This window comes from Triplophysa dalaica, chromosome 18, assembly GCF_015846415.1.
Source record: "Triplophysa dalaica isolate WHDGS20190420 chromosome 18, ASM1584641v1, whole genome shotgun sequence".
NCBI lineage: Eukaryota > Metazoa > Chordata > Actinopteri > Cypriniformes > Nemacheilidae > Triplophysa > Triplophysa dalaica.
Genome location: NC_079559.1, coordinates 21,586,635 through 21,604,957, shown reverse-complemented (window position 1 = coordinate 21,604,957; position 18,323 = coordinate 21,586,635). Strand labels below are relative to the sequence as shown.

General features: G+C 42.4%; 3 protein-coding genes across 4 annotated transcripts in view; 1 reads left to right on the top strand and 2 right to left on the bottom strand.

Moving 5' to 3' along the window:
• Nucleotides 1–2,181, bottom strand: part of plch2a (phospholipase C, eta 2a) — an 87,425-nt gene extending 85,244 nt beyond the window's left edge. Inside the window, exons 1-3 of one of the 2 annotated variants that reach the window (XM_056772489.1) lie at nt 1,867–2,181; nt 1,214–1,378; nt 503–618 (exon numbers count right to left, since the gene is read on the bottom strand). The gene's annotated coding sequence lies outside the window, so the exon portion shown is untranslated. The remainder of the gene's footprint in view (nt 1–502; nt 619–1,213; nt 1,379–1,866) is intronic. The other variant, XM_056772490.1, reaches the window with a different exon arrangement.
• A 661-nt stretch (nt 2,182–2,842) lies between these two features.
• On the top strand, nt 2,843–5,386 carry pex10 (peroxisomal biogenesis factor 10). The gene is made up of 6 exons (XM_056729512.1): nt 2,843–3,074; nt 3,334–3,414; nt 3,491–3,876; nt 4,086–4,258; nt 4,944–5,076; nt 5,150–5,386. Exons 1-6 carry the CDS (start codon nt 2,963–2,965, stop codon nt 5,216–5,218), a joined length of 954 nt encoding a protein of 317 aa, XP_056585490.1. The 5' UTR covers nt 2,843–2,962; the 3' UTR covers nt 5,219–5,386.
• Nucleotides 5,387–10,939: 5,553 nt separating this feature from the next.
• On the bottom strand, nt 10,940–17,757 carry mthfr (methylenetetrahydrofolate reductase (NAD(P)H)). Its single transcript, XM_056772258.1, has 12 exons — nt 17,653–17,757; nt 17,151–17,394; nt 16,833–17,071; nt 16,617–16,727; nt 16,346–16,539; nt 15,768–16,018; nt 15,479–15,613; nt 15,202–15,382; nt 14,450–14,632; nt 14,201–14,302; nt 11,825–11,944; nt 10,940–11,708 (listed from the first exon to the last, which is right to left on the bottom strand). Exons 2-12 carry the CDS (start codon nt 17,387–17,389, stop codon nt 11,496–11,498), a joined length of 1,968 nt encoding a protein of 655 aa, XP_056628236.1. The 5' UTR covers nt 17,390–17,394; nt 17,653–17,757; the 3' UTR covers nt 10,940–11,495.
• Nucleotides 17,758–18,323: the final 566 nt, after the last annotated feature.

Below are 18,323 nucleotides of genomic sequence, written 5' to 3'. Positions count from 1 at the left end.
AGAAGTCACTGAGACACTCATTTTTACACATCAATGAGAGAAAGGTGTTCTCTGTGGATATACACCGCTTCAACTTGAACAGATCACATCCCAGTAAACCGCTCCTGATCTGGCTCAGATTTGACTCATTACACTGAAACTGAAAAGTGTTTTAGGACGGTTCACATCATAATGGACTGAACTTAAGCGCTGTGATTCACATTAACAAAAAAAGAATCACACTTTTCAACAGCATGAATGATGCACTTCAAATGTCGTAATAAAAATAAATCTGTGACTTTAATGTTGATGTTTTCAATCAGAGCTGTGACCTTGTTATAGGTTTGCGCGTTCCTGCAGTCTTGATAGTGTTTGTGCCCGAGCATTCAGGTGGAAAGTGTTGAATTTCACAGGACAAAAGTCTCAGAGGAACAGAAATGAACAAACTGCTCATAAAGAAAGTCCAGAAACACACGATGGGCCGTCACATCTGAACGTGCAAAAGTGAAAGTATAGAGGTTACCTTTGGTGAAAGAGAAGCGTGTACGCCGATGTGTGCTGTCGTTCAGGAGAGAGGAGAACAGCTTCAGGTTGTCATTTGAAAGCTCGTTGACGCAACACTTCTCTTCTTCTCCTGCCCTGCGCAAATGGGACAAGTAAAGACACGGGACTCTTCAGACAGGTGGGAGGGATACGGGGTGGAGTATAAACTCTTAACATCTCATCTCTAAAACCACACAGTGTGTACTATACGTCTAGATAGTTTATACGATACTTGTTGACTATGCTATATTGTGAAATAGGGAGATTTTCTGACTGACAGATGTGTGTTTTGTGTTCTGTCAGATCAGACTGTGTGTGTTCTTGGAGTCTCTCTTCAGCTCATAAATCAAACTCAAGGTTCAAAGTTCTTTCCAGCGAACGGCTCAGAACATCGGTGCAGATTTTATTGCCCCGCTGTAAACATGACATGCGTAGTTTGATCTTTTGTGCTTCATACAGGTTCAAGGTAAAACTGCTCATCTACAAGACATATAAACTCCAAAACAAATCTTGTAGAAGCATTTCTCCATCACACAAAACGTCAGTTGGTACGGTGAGCAGCACTACACGAATCATGATGAATGTTGACTGAGATTCCACATCTCCATCTTTCAGCAACAACATGAACGATTGAACTACATCTCAGTCTAAAGAGCCACAGATGATGAATGTATATCTTTGCTCATCTTACCTGAGCTGGATGGAATGCTGCTCTGTGAGGAGTCTGAGGACGAGCTCTCATCTGTCTGTCTGTCACCAGGAGAAAAACATCATCGTCCTCAGCTGAAGAGTCAACAGAAAGAGGACGGCCGATAGAGATGTGTGTTGTGAATGTTAATGGCCGTGATTGATCACACTGCATTAGAGGAACAAAGAAACCGGTTTTACAAGCTGCTGAAAGAAGCTGGTCTTTGTGCTCCAAGAAGAGAGCGAGAGACTAGAATGAGCCTAAACACATCTCCAATGAATCTCATTTCATTATCAATACTCAAACTGTTAGCATTGTTATTCAGACAATCATAATAACTTCATGTTGTAATTCTCCTGAGCCAAAGTTACTGTCTCAATTCACACTGAAGAGATATCATGTTTTATATAGTTTATAATAATAATATATCATTTCATTCTAAGTATCAAATGTGTTCATTTCTGATGCAGGCGTGATGCCGTGAAGCTGGAAAAAAGTGAGTGAGAGTGAGTGAGAGAGAGAGAGAGAGAGAGAGAGAGAGAGAGAGAGAGAGAGACTCAATGTCTCGATTCACAGTCACACCGTCCCAATATTAAAACGGGTGTCTTCAAATTCATATCATTGTACGTTGAGTATTGTAAATGAGTTTATATTACCCGGATATTCTACTGCGACCAGCAATAGATTCCACGACATGTCATAAGTTTATGAAACAAAGTAAATTACAGTTAAAAGCTACGGTTTGGCTAAATGTCCTCTGGGCTCTTCTCTGTCCGGTCGCGTTAAGAATCTCACCGCTGCGACGCCCGAACATAAGATTGTTTGTTCTCTGGAAATAAACACACAACAACATTTCACACAGCTGCTCATGTTCTTCTGCTGATCTACATGAAGAAATGGACGTTTCTCGTTTAATTCTGATGAACACATTTAATTAAATGATGACAGTTTCATCTGCCGCACCCGCATGGCCCGAGGTTTACTTCCGGTCTGTGATTAGTCATAATATACCACATTTATTTGATACTTCATTTATATTCATATTGTTTATATTCATATTTTATTGTATATTAAATGACTTTAAATATATAGTAAACAGTTCTAGATTCTTTGCAGAGGTCTACCGGAAGTTAAGTTTATGTTGTTGCTGCTGTCTAACAACCGTTTAACAAGTGTCTAAATAAATAGATTTTCTTATATGTCGTTGATAAAATAAAATCAAAATGTTTCAGAATAAAGAAACTGCATTATAATCGATCACAACCCAGTCACGTGACCACATATGAATTATTTAAATCTAAAAAGCATATTCTGTTTATAAATGAAGAAATATGAGCGTCTCGAATATATTTAATAAACCTCAATGTTGTGTTTTCAAAGATTTTGATGAAGGCCATCGAACAATGGCACGTAATGACCTGCAGATGTCCAAAGATCGACCGGACGTTGCAGTCGATTCATTAATTTAATTTATTTTTGACACTATCTGAAGTTTATGACGCTGATACAGATGTTAAGAAACATTAAAACCATTTATTCCTTTTTCAAAATAGTGGCATCTAACCAGCAAAGCTTGCGAACCAGTTGACCAATGGAGAGCTCGTGTGAGAATCACGTGAGTAAACCCGGAAGCGTGTTAGGAGCGCGTACAGTAAAGAACTCGACATGATCTCCATAAACCGCGTGTTTTTGTGAGTTCTGACGTGTAAAGTGTAAATGCTGGTCGTTGACAGGTGTCGATGAGACTAAGCGATGCCTTTAATCCCCGCGAACCAGCCTCAGGTGATCCGCAGCTGTCAGAAAGATGAGTTTTACCACAGTAATCTCAGTAACCAATCCAACGAGCTCGTCCACGCGTGCGCTGGTGAGGAAAACACGGCTCACGCGCTTTAAAAATCATTAAACACTTTAAATTGCGTGTATATTGTAAGCCCATCTAGTGTTTCGCATGTTATTTAGTCACAGTTCGTGATGTCTCTCCGATCTTCTCAAATCATTTGATATCATTGACTGTACCTGTCATATATATATATATATATTATGTTCTAGCAGTGATGTGGTTTATTTATATACACTGGAGAGACACGTCGCTGTTTATAACGCTTCGTGTTTTTCTGGGTGAGGTTCCAGACGCTGGCTTCAGTGGAAGAAAGAGATTGAATTGCTGTCTGATCTGACCTACTATGTCCTCACAACATTATCTGGTGAGAGATGTGTTTCACACCTGCAGATGTCATGTTCGTGAGCTGCACGTGTGTTTCACGACTCTGTTGTCTTCAGGATATCAGACTCTGGGTGAGGAGTATGTCAACATCATACAGGTGGACCCCAGTCAGAGGAGAATCCCCTCCAGAGGACGCCGGACGGCACTTGTCCTCTTTCACGCGTTCGTGCCGTATGTCCTGGACAAGATCTTCATCTGTGTGGAGAACGAGCTGGAGACGGAGGCGCGAGAGGTGAGCAGAACCTGGAGCCCGGCGTCACACCTCAGGTTCTGGATTCACAGAGTGGTGGGGATGTTGACTGAAGCTCAGAGGAAGTCTTTGCTCCCGCTGGTGTTTGCCCTGCAGCAGGGAATCACTCTCTTCTACCGTCTCCATGTGGCTCTCTTCTACATCACTGGAACCTTTTATCACATCAGTAAAAGAGCTGCGGGTGTGCAATACGTGAGTTACTGTTACATAACCCACGACTAGTAGAGTGGAGTAATAACTCGACTGAGGGATTAGTATAATGGAATGATCAGATTGCACTTTGAAACATTGAAGCATGTGGATATATGCTATAGAAATAGATCATACCTTAAGCTGACTCATGGCTGAGGAGTGAAGGAGCTTTGACGTGTGTGATTGTGTTCTCACGTGTTTGTCTGCAGGTGAGGGTGAGAAGTGCGTACGAGGACGAGCCGAGGATCAGGAAGAGTTATGGTGTGCTGGGGGCGCTCTCTCTCCTGCAGCTGGTCATCACTCTCACACTACAGCTGAAGAACCTGCGACAGAGACAGAGAGCTCGACACCAGTGGACACAACACAGGAACCTGCTTCCCAGGTATTCCCGTTATTGTGATGCATCATGGGATTGAATAGGGCTTGATATCCATTCTGATGTTGGAATCAATGATTATAGATTTAATACAGTATTTCTAATAGATCAATAATATCAGATTACAATGGTGAATTAAAAAATGAAATCAATAACCACAAATCTGTATATTAAACTTGAAACGCACTTAAGTATATTGAAACAGAAGAGCCTCATATCTTGATCAAACAGGATCAGGTTATTTTACATTTAAGGTATAGTATCACTCACAATATTAGCTGTAAAGAGAGACTCCAATCATATGAACATCTGACTGTCATGTGAAGATGATGTTAAATTCAACACATCCGCCATGTTAATGAAACAATGAAGGAACCATACCAAAAGTGACATCCAGTGGATAGTAGAAGCAATAACATCCACGTTAGTGAATGTTCAGTGCTTGTGGAAATATGATGAAAATCAATTCACGGCTGTGAAGTCGGCTCATAGAATCACCGTAATACTGCACTCAATGGACTCCTTTGAACCGTTTCATTTAAACAGAATGTAATAGATCAGGATTCTGATCCCTGTTAATGGATTTTTCCGATTTTTTTGCCCAGCTCTAGAATCAGTGGGTATGAGGGTATAGGTGTGTTTTTATTAAGAGAGAAACTTGTGTGCGTGTGTCTGTGTTTTGTGTGTGTAGTGGTCAGGCGAGCGAGACGGTGTGTCGCTCCTCTCGCTGTATCTTGTGTTTGGAGGAGCGCAGGCACTCGACGTGTACCCCGTGTGGTCATGTGTTCTGTTGGGAGTGCATCACTGAGTGGTGTAACACAAAGGTAAGACGTTCAGGTCACTGAGTGGTGTTTCAGGTGTGTGCTGTATTGTGACTGACGGCTCTTTGTGTGTCAGACTGAATGTCCTCTGTGTCGAGAGAAGTTTCAGCCTCACAGGCTGGTGTACCTGAGATGCTACCAGTAAATCCAGACTCCCCATCCGTGTGTAAAACATTGCATTTAAATTAAAAGTCACATGCTGGATATTTTGTACAGAATTTGTGAAGATAACTGTGATTGTAAATTTCATTGTAATAGTACTTACAGTAAATGACTTGTAAATGAATAAAATGAGAATGTAATATTTACAGAACATGAGGTGCTTGCACTGTTTTTGTTGATTTGATGTTTCTCACAGTTTGTTATGTTGGGTTTTGAGGGGATGAGCTCAGTTATCTGTGTTAAATGGGCTCTATGCACGCGATACTTCTGCATGTGCTGCAAGAACCCTCTTCAGTTTCGGGTTGGAAACACTTCAAACACAGAGGAATGGGAAACTGAGAAAAGAGCAGACACACACAGCAGTGATATATAGAAGTGCTGTTCCACTGTATTTGAAAGGATATTTGCATAAGATTACATGTCATTATAACATTAAGTAAACATAAATAAATATATCTATAAAAAGCAAACAAGCATCAACAAAGTGAGCTGTAAAATTGGGTGTTTTAGTAACTATTGTTCCTGTAGTAGCACAGAACTCTACGATCGGCAGAATAATCGAGGGTTCTGAGCATATTCACCAAACACATCATGTGCCGCTGAGCCCATTACTGTAATAAATCACAGCACCTGTTTTTCTGTCGTAAATAAGAAGAAAAGCATACAGTAATGTATATTTATACACTGTTATGTGTATCATAGCTAACCTTTGTTTATAAATTACACTTAAAAATAAATCTTGATTGGTCAAAGTGCTGTCCTGAAAAAAAGGGGTAAAAAAAACATAAAATGTCCAGAGAATTAAAAGCACGAAAAATGTGTGATTTTATCATGGATTTGTATTCAGCTATTGATGTTTCACAGCGCTGGAGGTAAGATGGTGGTACAGACACGAAATGTTTTGTGATCCGAGTGATATTCTAGATGGATTGTGGACAACAAGTAGATCGAAAAGATATTTAGGAGCTGTGTTGTTTGAAGGTGAGACATTGAAGACAGAAATATCCTGACATAAAACTTTCATTGACAATATTTTCCGTTGTTAAGCCCAGTTGCTTGAGACCGTTTCAAAACTTGCTGTGTGTGGCTTTGAATAGAATTGTTTGTATTCACAGTGATGATGTACTGAGCAGATGCTCTTTTGTAGTTATTCATACATTTAAAGAATAGTTTTATGAATAATATCTTCGTTTATGATCTTGAACAGTTGAAGTTGAATGTAGTCGTTTGTGTAAAATGTTGAGTAAGATGTAAAGTGAGATTCACTCCTGACTGTGGTGTAAAGATGTTCTGGAATGTTCCACTGGTGTGTTGAATGAAATGTTCATAGATACGACACAACAATGTGTCAAATATACTGCTCATACTGTACATCAAAAACACATCCTCCAGCTTTAATTCTGCAGATTTGTAGATAAACCCTGTAAGGAAATGCTCAGGTTGTGAAGATGAGACAAAGGCTTTCAATCGGCATCTCTGATGTTTGCACATGTCTTATAATTATGGGATTGAATAAGTGTATTGTAGAAACAGATGACGCTGGAGTTGAAAACATTTAGTTGGCATGTTTTAACATATCTCTATATCTTTGAGAAACATCACAGGAGTGATTATGATGAAAGAAAAATGAATGAATGCTGAAGTAAATATGAGCGCAGTGTCTGCGCTGGTAAAACACTCTCTGGAAGTGTCGACAGTAATTCAACATGTTGTGACGTGTGACGGTCAAGATGCACACATTTTTGAAGTCAACCGGATGTGAGTCAATGATTTGTTTCAATGTCACTGTCCTTTCTAAACACAAGCAGCACAAACGTCAAACATATTCTGGATTGCAGTCTTTTCTGTGGATCAGTATTGTGCTAAAGAACAGACAGACATCAGAGCAAGAATCTATATGCTGCATGTAAGAGATAATCTTGGGCTAGCCGTGCATCATCCCGTTTATACGTGCTCATTTGCCAAGTTAAAGCTGTTATTGATGTTTACATTTTATCAGACAGGTGAAAAGTTATTTTTGTCAAGTTAGTTTTAAACATTGATCAAACTGACGTGCCAATCAGAATCAAGTATTTAAACACACCTTGGTATATACCATGTTACTATTGCCTCATTAAACTGTGTTGTACTGTAAACCCATTTTATTTGAGGCCACTGAAAAAATATTTCCCGAAACATTTGATGTATTATAGGGGGAAAATCACTTTTACTCAAATCTCATGTAGTTCATGACAAAATCACAGACACATGCAGTTAACTCTGCTTTACACTTTATTTAGGAAACCATGTTTAAGCAATTGAAATCTTTTTTCAAATTTGTTGAAATCACATGTAGACATCTGACACATATACTCTGATTTTACTCTTATAATTACAACAGAACAAATGTATTATTGTATAATAATAGAAAATAATCAACGATATAAATGTTTTACTAACATTGTCTCACAACACTATGAACTCTGAGGAATAACACAATACTCTCTATTCTCACTCACTAGAATAAGTCTCAAGAATGCCCTTTTGTTTTTCCCCGTGATTGGGTCAGATATGTCTTCTGCACTCCATCTGACAGATGCTAAGAAGATTTTCTTGTGTGTAATGTTCATATATATTTTAAAACACAGACACAGTTGATTATCTGAGACTATAAACCAACACATCAGAACTTGATTAACACACAACACAAAAACTGCAAACTATCATCTTTCATGGGCCTAATCCAGTGTATTTATTCTGTATGTTACAGGGAATTCTTTTTTCTATTGAACCTATAAAGTGTTCTGATCAACACTGCCCCCTACAGGTCTCTACAACACAACACACTGAATACAGCCACAGATATCCCATCTGTTCTTAAGTTTTTATTTTACAGTAGTATTTTACATAGGTCTTACTATTGTTTTTTGTCAACCTGTAACATTTCTTTTCAATTGAACTTTTTCAAAGCAATGAAAACAATGCTCATAGACAGACAGTTCACAGTTTCAACTCACAAGCCCCCTGCAATTCCTTTACAAACTAGTTCTGGTCCAGTAGCACAAATCTTTTACAGTCATTTACATACAGCTGGGTACATTACTTATGAATTTCAATCAGTTACTGATTGTGAATTACATGACAAAACTTGTAGTCAATAATATAATCTCTTGGATTACATATTTTTCATGACGTAATCTGACTACTTTTAGGTTACTTTTTACTTAAATAATATTTGATGTCACATACAGTTAAAGTCAAAAGTTTACATCCCCCTTGCAGAAACTGGAAAATGCTGACAATTTGGGAATTTTTCAAATTAAAGATTTATTTTAATTTAGTCCTGCCCTGATTAAATTATTTTAACAAAGCACATAACCAAAGAATAATAACAGAATTTCTAAATATAGCCCAGGTCAAAGTGACACGCCCCTGATGTGTTCAATCAATGACAGTTTTGATGTTTTGTCATAATCGTTTAAGGGTTTCTTGTCTTATCATAGAACTGTCTTCATTTTTTTTTCATATATTTATGTTTTCATTTAGTAATATCTTTCAAAAGTTATAAAAACACATATATGTTTCTCAAGAAATGAAATATAAACAATTTACACCAGTTGACATTTCAGAGGTTTTACACACACCTGACTTTAAATGAATGGTGTTGACTTCATGAGCAGCACTGAATGTTTCTATCTATTGTAATAGTTGTGTTTGAGTCTCTTGATGGTCCTCAATGTAAACAGATGAATCTCTACATCATACAGTTACTGCTGGACATGAGTCAAATATACAGAAATGCTGAGAAAGCAAAGATTGTGGAGGACAGTTTAATGACCCGGGACAACATGAAAGTGATTCTCAAACCTTTTCATCGTGAAGCCCCCTCTGTGTAGAATACAGTGCTTTGTGGCCCCCCCAAATAAAGACTGATCATTTAACCTCAACTAAAGTTTAGCTGGCTGGGATTCGAGCAGAAGTGACATCATCACGCTGTGTGCATATACCCAGGCACATTAGTGTGATAATGATTCATGTCTTAAAGTGACAAAGATAAGAAGGTTTACTTGTGCTCATGTCAAACCTGTCTGAGTTTCTTTCTTCAGCACAACACAGAAGAACAACACTGAACCCCATTGACTTTCATTCAGAGGCAGATTGTGTCCATTCATCTCTCTTCACACATCTCAACTCTCCACTGTTGTATTGTCACACAATCATTCTTTTATATTCTTATTTTAAGAACCATGAGAAAGATCATCTGAATGGATATTTGACAGGAGTGGAGGAGGAGAGAGAGATGGTTGAGGTGAAGCAGTGTGGTCATGTTGACCCCAGATAAACGGAACAGCCGTGAGGTCACACTGATCTCAAACCTGTGCGCTCATAAATAAACTCTCATGCACATTAACTCTTGTTAGTGTCAACTGTCATTTAAATGTGAGCAGTCTCGCATTCAGGAAGTCTTTTTGATGTCAACATTTATCGTTATTTGAGTTTTCTCAGAAGATAACGAAGGCAGACCAGAACACTTCAAATCATCCTCTGACATTTGAGTCCCATTTATACCAATAAAAACACAAATGTAAGATCAGTTCCAGAGAACGGGCATTAATGGGTTCACAGGATGAAGAATGATTTTCTCAGCTCTGGATTAGTCCACAGAGGACAAAACCTTCACCCTGTTCAAAAAATGAATGCAAATAAAATAGTATTTATATATACATTCATAATACCGAGCATTAATTCATCAAAGCAGATTTTTTTAAATCGTTTATGTGACCTTTCATTAAATACTGACTTTTATAAGGTGTGTGCCTACAGTAGTTAATCCACACACTATAATTCACCGAAAGCGGTTTATTTCACAGAGAGTGTTCAGACGGATCTGTATATTGATGTCATTGCAGACATGATCTGCACTATTAGACACACAAGAGAACAGGAGCGCTTCTCTATAAGCACTGTAGTCATAGATGTGTTCTTGAACGTAGAATGGCCCATCTTATCCCTACCAGATTTTTTCTGTATTAATGTCAGTATGGACTGTACATTAATGATGATTTCTGATGAATGTGATGTCAGTTTGCTCTGTGTTACAGCTGGAGCACCGCTGATGTTGTGTCCGTTCAATAAACAATGTGTTCGACTTTAAAAGACATTACATTATGTGAAGTCATTTTACCATCGTTCATAATTTTACTAGAAGCTCTAGCTCACAGGGCTCTGTGCACTCTGCCGGAAAGGTGGCGACCTTTGAAACAGATCACCTGAGAGCTGACAGGTGTTGGTGAGGATACACCTCCTATAGAGTCCTGTCACATTCCAGAGCGCCGCTCAATGTCAAAAACTGCCACCAGTACCTGAAAGAACACACTCCACACGGCTTTAACAAAGTTCAATACAAACTACACCTAAAACACACCTGTTCCTTCAGGAGCTGCTCTTAAAACACACTGACCGCTACTCATTTAAATTGACTTTTGACTGTGCGAGTGAATGAATGACAGTCTATATTTAAGTGCAGAGATCGGACGGCCGTTGGCTTTCATCCAACACGCCTCACGTTTCATGTGTGCAGAAGATAAAAACCTCCACACAGATTGCAGCGGTGTGACATGACATCTGCTGTTGTGAGCTCGTCCAATCCTTCAACTTCAACAGTCACCTGGACTTTGACATATAAACGTGAACTTCAAAACATGACATGCAAACAAAACCAAGATCATGTTAATACACATGGGACGGGAGTGTTGTTTATTGAGTTTTATACACAAATACTCTGTGACTGGAAATAAACACGAGCAAAGAAAACCCTTCACATCGTTCATTCACTACATTCTGATCTGTGATGAAACTCAAAACAAGGACGCAGAAATCTCACTGGCCGTTCCCGTTACTGTCATTCAAAACATAAATACTAGTTAATAGGCCGATCATTAAGTGGCATCATACAGTAATATTTATTGTACTCAATTCATTCTGATTTGAATTTGACATTATGTGCAAAAATATACTTACACAAAATATGACGTATACACTTTTTCCCTGTACATACACCAAGACCGAGACTCATGTATCTGTCATACTATATGTAGTGCTTAAAATATCCTTTATAAATACCTTAAAACTGGTTTAAAAGTCTACGATTCCATCGTCCCTCGAAAGACAAAGGCAAATGCTTTTCCTGTGGCAGGAGTCTCGTATTGTTGTGATCTGAACATATTTTCACTTGTATGTTGAAGTGAAACCTGAGAGAGTGTCCTGTGTGTTGTGTGAGGTTACAGTGGGCCGTCGTGAGGGGCCGGAGGGGCGTCCAGCAGCTGGAACATGTCTTCAATCACCTGCCACAGACAGCTGTCCAGTGGGAAATCATTATCCACCAGATTCACCAGGAAGTAGTTGTCATGGATGTACTGAATGATCATGCGTGAGGGCGATTCGTCCTCGTACAGCTTCGCCCACTGTTCGATCCACAGCGCGAAGGCCTCGTCCTGTCAAACACACACACCGAACGTCAGGTGACGCACTTCTGAACATCTGTGGAACATCTGTTGAAATCACAACACGTGACGCATTAAAACATGCAGAACATTTGAGAGGGCTTTACCTTCCAGGACATGAAGCTGACGGGATCCACCACGGTGGGCTGGATGATCTCACGACCCGGGAATATCCCCCACGTCACAGCGCTGGGCTGCATGTCCGGAGCGTTTGTGATATTCCTGCCCTGAAAACAGTATTGAGCAGATGTTATGTGAAGAGTTCACCCCAAAAAAAATGTACATTCTGTTGTCATTCAAAACTGACTATCATGTTGACTTCTTTACACTGTTAGGGGTGCTGGCTTCTCACACTTAACATGGTCAACTTGTTAAAAATCAGTATTTCTGTGCTCCATCCACTCCAGGTTCAGAATGTTCTTTTTGAACATGGATTTGTGTGCGGTCCCAGCGTTAAAAGATGCCAGATACGAACCACATGTGGTAAGTCAAATTGAGTCATATGTCTGTGTTGTGTTGGCAATCAGTGCGTACGTTCATAATGTAAACAACACAAAGGGAATAATGCAACGATTTGTTGTGTGCTTGTCGTGTAGTCCCTCCTGAACGCCTCCAACATCTTGTGTTTCCCAGAAAAATGGTAAAGCTGTATCTCTCTTCTATAAATGTGATCAAACTAAACACTCTTTGAAGATACGACTTGTGTAATAATGCTCTATAGGCACTCAAGATTAATATGAGATTGGCAGAAACTGTGTGTTACCTCATCTTTAAAGAATGTTGGAAGCTAAACAGTTCTGTCACACCTCTGACTACCACAGTAGATTATGTTCCTGCTGTAGTAGTACATTTACATTTACATTTAGTCATTTGGCAGATGCTTTTATCCAAAGCGACTTACAGTGCACTTATTACAGGGACAATCCCCCTGGAGCAACATGGAGTAAAGTGTCTTGCTCAAGGACACACTGGTGGTGGCTGCTGGGATCGAACCAGCAACCTTTTGATTACCAGTTCAGTGGTTTAACCCACTAGACCACCATCTCCACTACTAGTAGCTAGTAGTAGAAGTGTGTAGTAGAGTAGGCGGGGCGAGACCGTGGTTCAAGTCCGGTGAGTAATTGTGAATGAGCGCCAGCTGTTAGCACAGCGGGCTCGAATCACGTAGGAGATGGGAGCATATAAAAGGAACGAGCGACCGGACCGTCGAAGAGAGAGGACCGGGCCCGAACTTGTGTTATGTTTGCATTTATATTATGTTTTGTTCGCCGGCGGTCGTCCGTGAGGGGCCACCGGCTGTTATATTACTTTATTAAATGTTTAAATGTTTGCCGGTTCCCGCCTCCTTCCTTCCTTTTAATGGAGATTTGTTACATTGGTGCCGAAACCCGGGAGGAAGGAGAGACATGCTGTCGGAGAGTCCTCGCCGCCGAGTGGCCTCGCGGTGCCAGAGAGTTCGGGCAGCGCGGACGAAGGGCGTCCGCCAGTGGCTGCCCGAAGCGGTGGCTCTGGGAAACGGAAGTGCACAGTGCGGCCACCGTCAAAGCTTCGGTGGAACGGCGACCTTTGCTGCCGCGCCCCTGGGTCGAGGTGGGGTGGCTGTCGTCCAAGCGGGAGCGGGGGGGTTGCCGCCGTCCGCCAGAGGCCGGAGCCTGCGTCCGTCCCCCGAGGGGAGGAGCAGGAGGCGGAAGTGCCGAGTGCCGAGTGCGGCCACCGCCTGCCAGAGGCCGGAGCCTGCGTCCGTCCGCCCAAGGGGGAGGAGCAGGGGACGGGGAACCCGCCCCGACTCCCAGATAAAGGAGGAGCCACCACCGGCCGCCAGGGGGCGGACGGTCGAGCCGTCCACCGAAGCCCCAGGGCCACCGCAAGGCACCGCGAAGGAGAGTACTCCGGCTGGTTGAGGAACGAGCGGCAGCATGTCGGGGAACCGGACTTTATTTATTTTTTTCCTCTCTCCCCTCTCTCTTTCCGCTCGCTCCGAGGGCTCCCGTCTCCGTTGTCTCGTCGCTGCATACCCCCCACCCCCCGAAGGAGGGGGAGGGAGCTTGCACAGTCGCGGGGGTACCCCCCGGCCTGTGAGGGGTGATGGGGGTATGTAGTAGAGTAGGCGGGGCGAGACCGTGGTTCGAGTCCGGTGAGTAATTGTGAATTAGCGCCAGCTGTGCGCACACCAGCCTCGAATCACGTAGGAGATGGGGAGCATATAAAAGGAACGAGCGACCGGACCGTCGAAGAGAGAGGACCGGGCCCGAACTTGTGTTATGTTTGTATTTATATTATGTTTTGTTCGCCGGCGGTCGTCCGTGAGGGGCTTTTAACATTTACTTTATTAAATGTTTAAATGTTTGCCGGTTCCCGCCTCCTTCCTTCCTCTTAATGGAGATTTGTTACAAAGTGTTTGTTCATAAACATCTTAAGAGTGAGTAACAGTAAGTGATGATTTGTGGGTGAGCTGTAACGTGTCCCTGTGAGGAGAAGAGTACCTGCACGTTCACTATATGATAGTTCACACGGGGCTCGTACTTCTTCAGAACTTGCAGAAGAGCCGTAACATTTTCACTCGACGTGAAGAACTCCATGTACGCCTGTTAACAGACAAACACGCTGAAGAAAAGAGCTGGTTTCACATCACACACAGACCACAGCTTGACTACAGTCCACAAAAACACTTTACTTTAAACCCATATGAGGTTTTTCTGTGAAGCATAACCGTGTGTTTTTTTTTTTCTGACCTTCTGAAAGACGTATCCCCCCGCCGGACCCCAGCCCGCGATGGGATCAGAGGAGGCTTTGCCGTTGATGTTGGGTTGAGAGTTAATGGTGAGAACTCCTCTGCGGTTCACCTTCTCCAGCTCATCCTTCAGCAGATTGGTCTCTGGAGCCAGAGGATCATCATTCCACGGCAAACACATCACCTGCACAGCAAATCTTTCACTTTCAATCAAAAATGTTCAACGATGGAATGTGAAAAATGTAGTCCAGAATAAATGTTTGTGTTTACATAATATACAATACGTCAGTGTACTCAGCATATTCATTTTGTATTTATAAACACATACATGCATATATTCAGGAAACATTTGGTTGTTTGTATGTATATGTCATTTAAATGATGTATAATGTTTATATTTTTCTTAAATATAAAAATGTTTTTGTGTTTAACAATACAAAGTTAATATACACAGAGTAGACAGACATATTATGTAAACACAAACTTTAATTCTGGATTCACTTAATTGTTTAACAGCCCTCAAATTGTTGTATGCAAACATGGCATCAGTTGACAAAACTGTTTCAAACTGTAAATTGAAATTCTGACTGGACGAGGCACATCTGCAGTGTTGTACAGCGTGGCAGTGGATGAAAATGTAACCTGAAGTAACACGTACAGTCTGGTCTTGACTTGTTTGTGGCGAAGCGTGTTGTCACATGACTCTTCTTCTACAAAACACTTGTGTGTCATTGCTCGTATGTGTTCTGATACCTTGTGTCCGCTGCGGTTGGCCTGGCCGCTGATGTAGTTGGTGAAGACTTCATACACGCTCTCCTCACTGGTTAGTTCCTCGCCCCACATCTGCAGCAGAGCTTCTTTAGGAGATTTACTCTTCAGGTAGAACAGATAATAGTCTGTCAGCTCTCCAAACGCTGGTGAGGCAGAGTTCCCCCTGAACAACAGATGAACACACATTTGACATCACACTCGGGGAGAGAGAGAGAGATACAGAGAGGGAGAGAGAGAGGGAGAAAGAGAGAGTTCCTACCATCTTCCGTTGGGGAAATCGTCCCAGTCCTGTGTTCTATAGATGTAACTCTTGGGTCGGGAAGCCCAGAAGATGGGCCTGACGTCTTCCACCTTACGCTTGGGATGAGCGCTGATGGCCCACGGGAGAGGACGCCTGAACGTCAAATCATGACACGTCCACATTAACATTACTGACAGGTCAAGAATGGACCGGTTGAAAGCAATAAAGCACTGGAGGCCATCTACGACAGAGACATTTGTAGCTAAAGATCATTTGGAGACAGACAGAGTGGTTTTGAATGAGGTACCGTGGATCTTCAGCCCATAAGCCCAACTGTCGGAGAACTTCTACAGTGGCCACCTCTCTGTTGAGCGTGTAGAAGTGAAGTCCAGGCACCTCGCCGCTGGCCAGCAGAATCTTACACATCTCCACCGCCTGATGGATGCCGTAACTGCGGATGGCAGCGTCATTATCTTTGATGGGCTCCATCACCTGCGTCATTTCCTCCGGCACTTCCAGTTTAGACAGTTTGACCAGCTGACGCAGTGAGTGATAACCCTGCACCCACGACACCACATGCGTTTCATTCACTCCCACATTGGGCCAGCGCTAGTGCCATTTAAAGACACATGCCGCTTTCACAGACAAGGCTCAAGACTAGTCTCAGACTCGAATGGAAGTTCGAGCCGTCTTAAATATTTCATTACCATTGTTTCGTCTCAATACGTCATATTTCTATTTAAGGCATTGACAAAAAATATCCTAATTTAACTAAGGCCTAGTCCTGCCTTAAGATGAGCCTCGTCTGTGAAAGCGGGTCATGAATGTGTCCTGAAGACAAGAAGTCCCGTACATGTGGGATGATCTATGCACGTATGAGTGTACCTGGATAGGGAAGATTCCCGGGAGTATAGGGCAGGTGATGCCAATGGCCCGACAGTCTTTGACGAACTTGAGGAAGGTTTCCGCTCTGAAGAAGAGTTGAGTGACGATGAAGTGAGCACCAGCGTCCACTTTCTCCTTCAGATGTCTGAGGTCCACTTCATAGCTCTCTGCCTCCGGATGACCCGTGGGATAACCTGTCAATCATAACGACAAATGTTCACACACTGTAATAATGATGCACTCTGTGTGTGTGTGTGTGTGAGTCGCTCACCTGCGACGCAGATATCAAAGTAATCATCAAATTCACAGCGAATGTGTTTGACCAGATCTGTAGCGTAACTGAAACCTCCGTCCTCCTCCACCCAGTCTGCTCCAACGGGATCTACAAAACAAGACAGTTCCCTTCAACTACATTGCTACAGTATGCATACTGCACATTTCACACATGTTATTTGACATGTTATACACCACGTCTGGAGAAACAAACCTCCTCTGAGAGCCATGATGTTCTTTAAGCCCAGACGCTTGGCTTTGTCCAGATGGCCGGTGATCTTGTCTTTGGTCTGGTTACAGCAGGTCAGATGCAGGACGCTCTCCAGGCCGCAGTAATTCACCGCTGTGCTCGCTATCATCATGGAAGAAGTTTCTTTATCCGAGCCCGGATCTCCAGCCGGATGCCAGGTGATGTCAATGAAGAGAGGACCACCGGAACCCATCCGGTCAAATCTAGCGCACGTCAACAAAGAACAATGAAGCGCTGCGGGAGACCGACTCCGTTCATTTGACTGACCGCGGGCGCGCGTACCTGGAGATGAGATTGACAGCTCCAGATGAGGTGCGAGGAGGGAAGAACTCCAGCGAGAACCAGCGGTCACCGGACTCGATCCTGCGCCTCATCTTGTCCCGCAGGCGGTCGGTGCGGTCGGCGTCCAGCACCGGTGTGGAACATCTGGAACTCTCTTTCGAGCTCTCGCCGCTGTTGCTGGTGCCGCTGGAGTCGCTCTTACAGGACTGCCAGGTCGCATCAGATCTCTGGTTCACCATGATTCCTGTGCACGTGTTCAACAGATCACATTCATGCACGCTGGTCTACACACACGAGAACTCACTGAAGCATGCGGGAGACGCTCTGATCCATAAACATTACATGCAAACGTGTATCTTTGTGGAATCTATACCAGATTTGTATGTAACATGATCTCTGATGAGACATGAGCTTTATATAAAGCTTGCGCCGGGCGGTCCCTTTAAATACAACCCGCAAGCGATCAGTCAGTCTGTATGTGAAAGTGTCAGTCGTTCATTACCTTTAATGTTAATCTAAACCTCCAACAGCTGTCCGAACATGAACATGAACATGAACCCGAACTCTCCTGCTGAGCTGCCGCGTGCGCCACCAAGCATGGCGTTATCTAAATCCACGCCCCGTTTCATAAGAGACACGCCCAAACGGTCCTGCCATTGGATGCGCCGTCCGTCATCCAGTATGATATAAACAGCATATGTGCTCATGAATTATCAAGGAGGTCTCGGTCCTTTATTCCTCTACAGAAAGAGTGTAATGTTCTGATAGACCACGCCCTTTCGCATATAAGCCACGCCTACCCGATCTTTCTATTGGCTGTAGAGACTGTGAGCGCGTGTCCTTATCAATAAACAGATTAAAGAGCTCACGCTACCTTCTGGCCCTTTCTCCAGTTCGTTCATTCATGTTTATTACTTATTGAAACATTTCTTTGTGTAACTGTGAACTGCCTTGGGTGTAATTTACACTGTAAATACCCAGCACTTACAAAACAAAATAAAAATGTAAATGCTTTAGAAAGGTATTGAATAATCTCACAAAATGTCATCGTTCTGCTAGACTGAGGATAAAGTGCCTGACATGTAAACTAAATTCTTGTTATAACACGTTATGTTTTCCCGTTTAGTGTGTATGCGTCAAAGGTGCGCAGTCCATGTGCGCTCGAAGCCACTG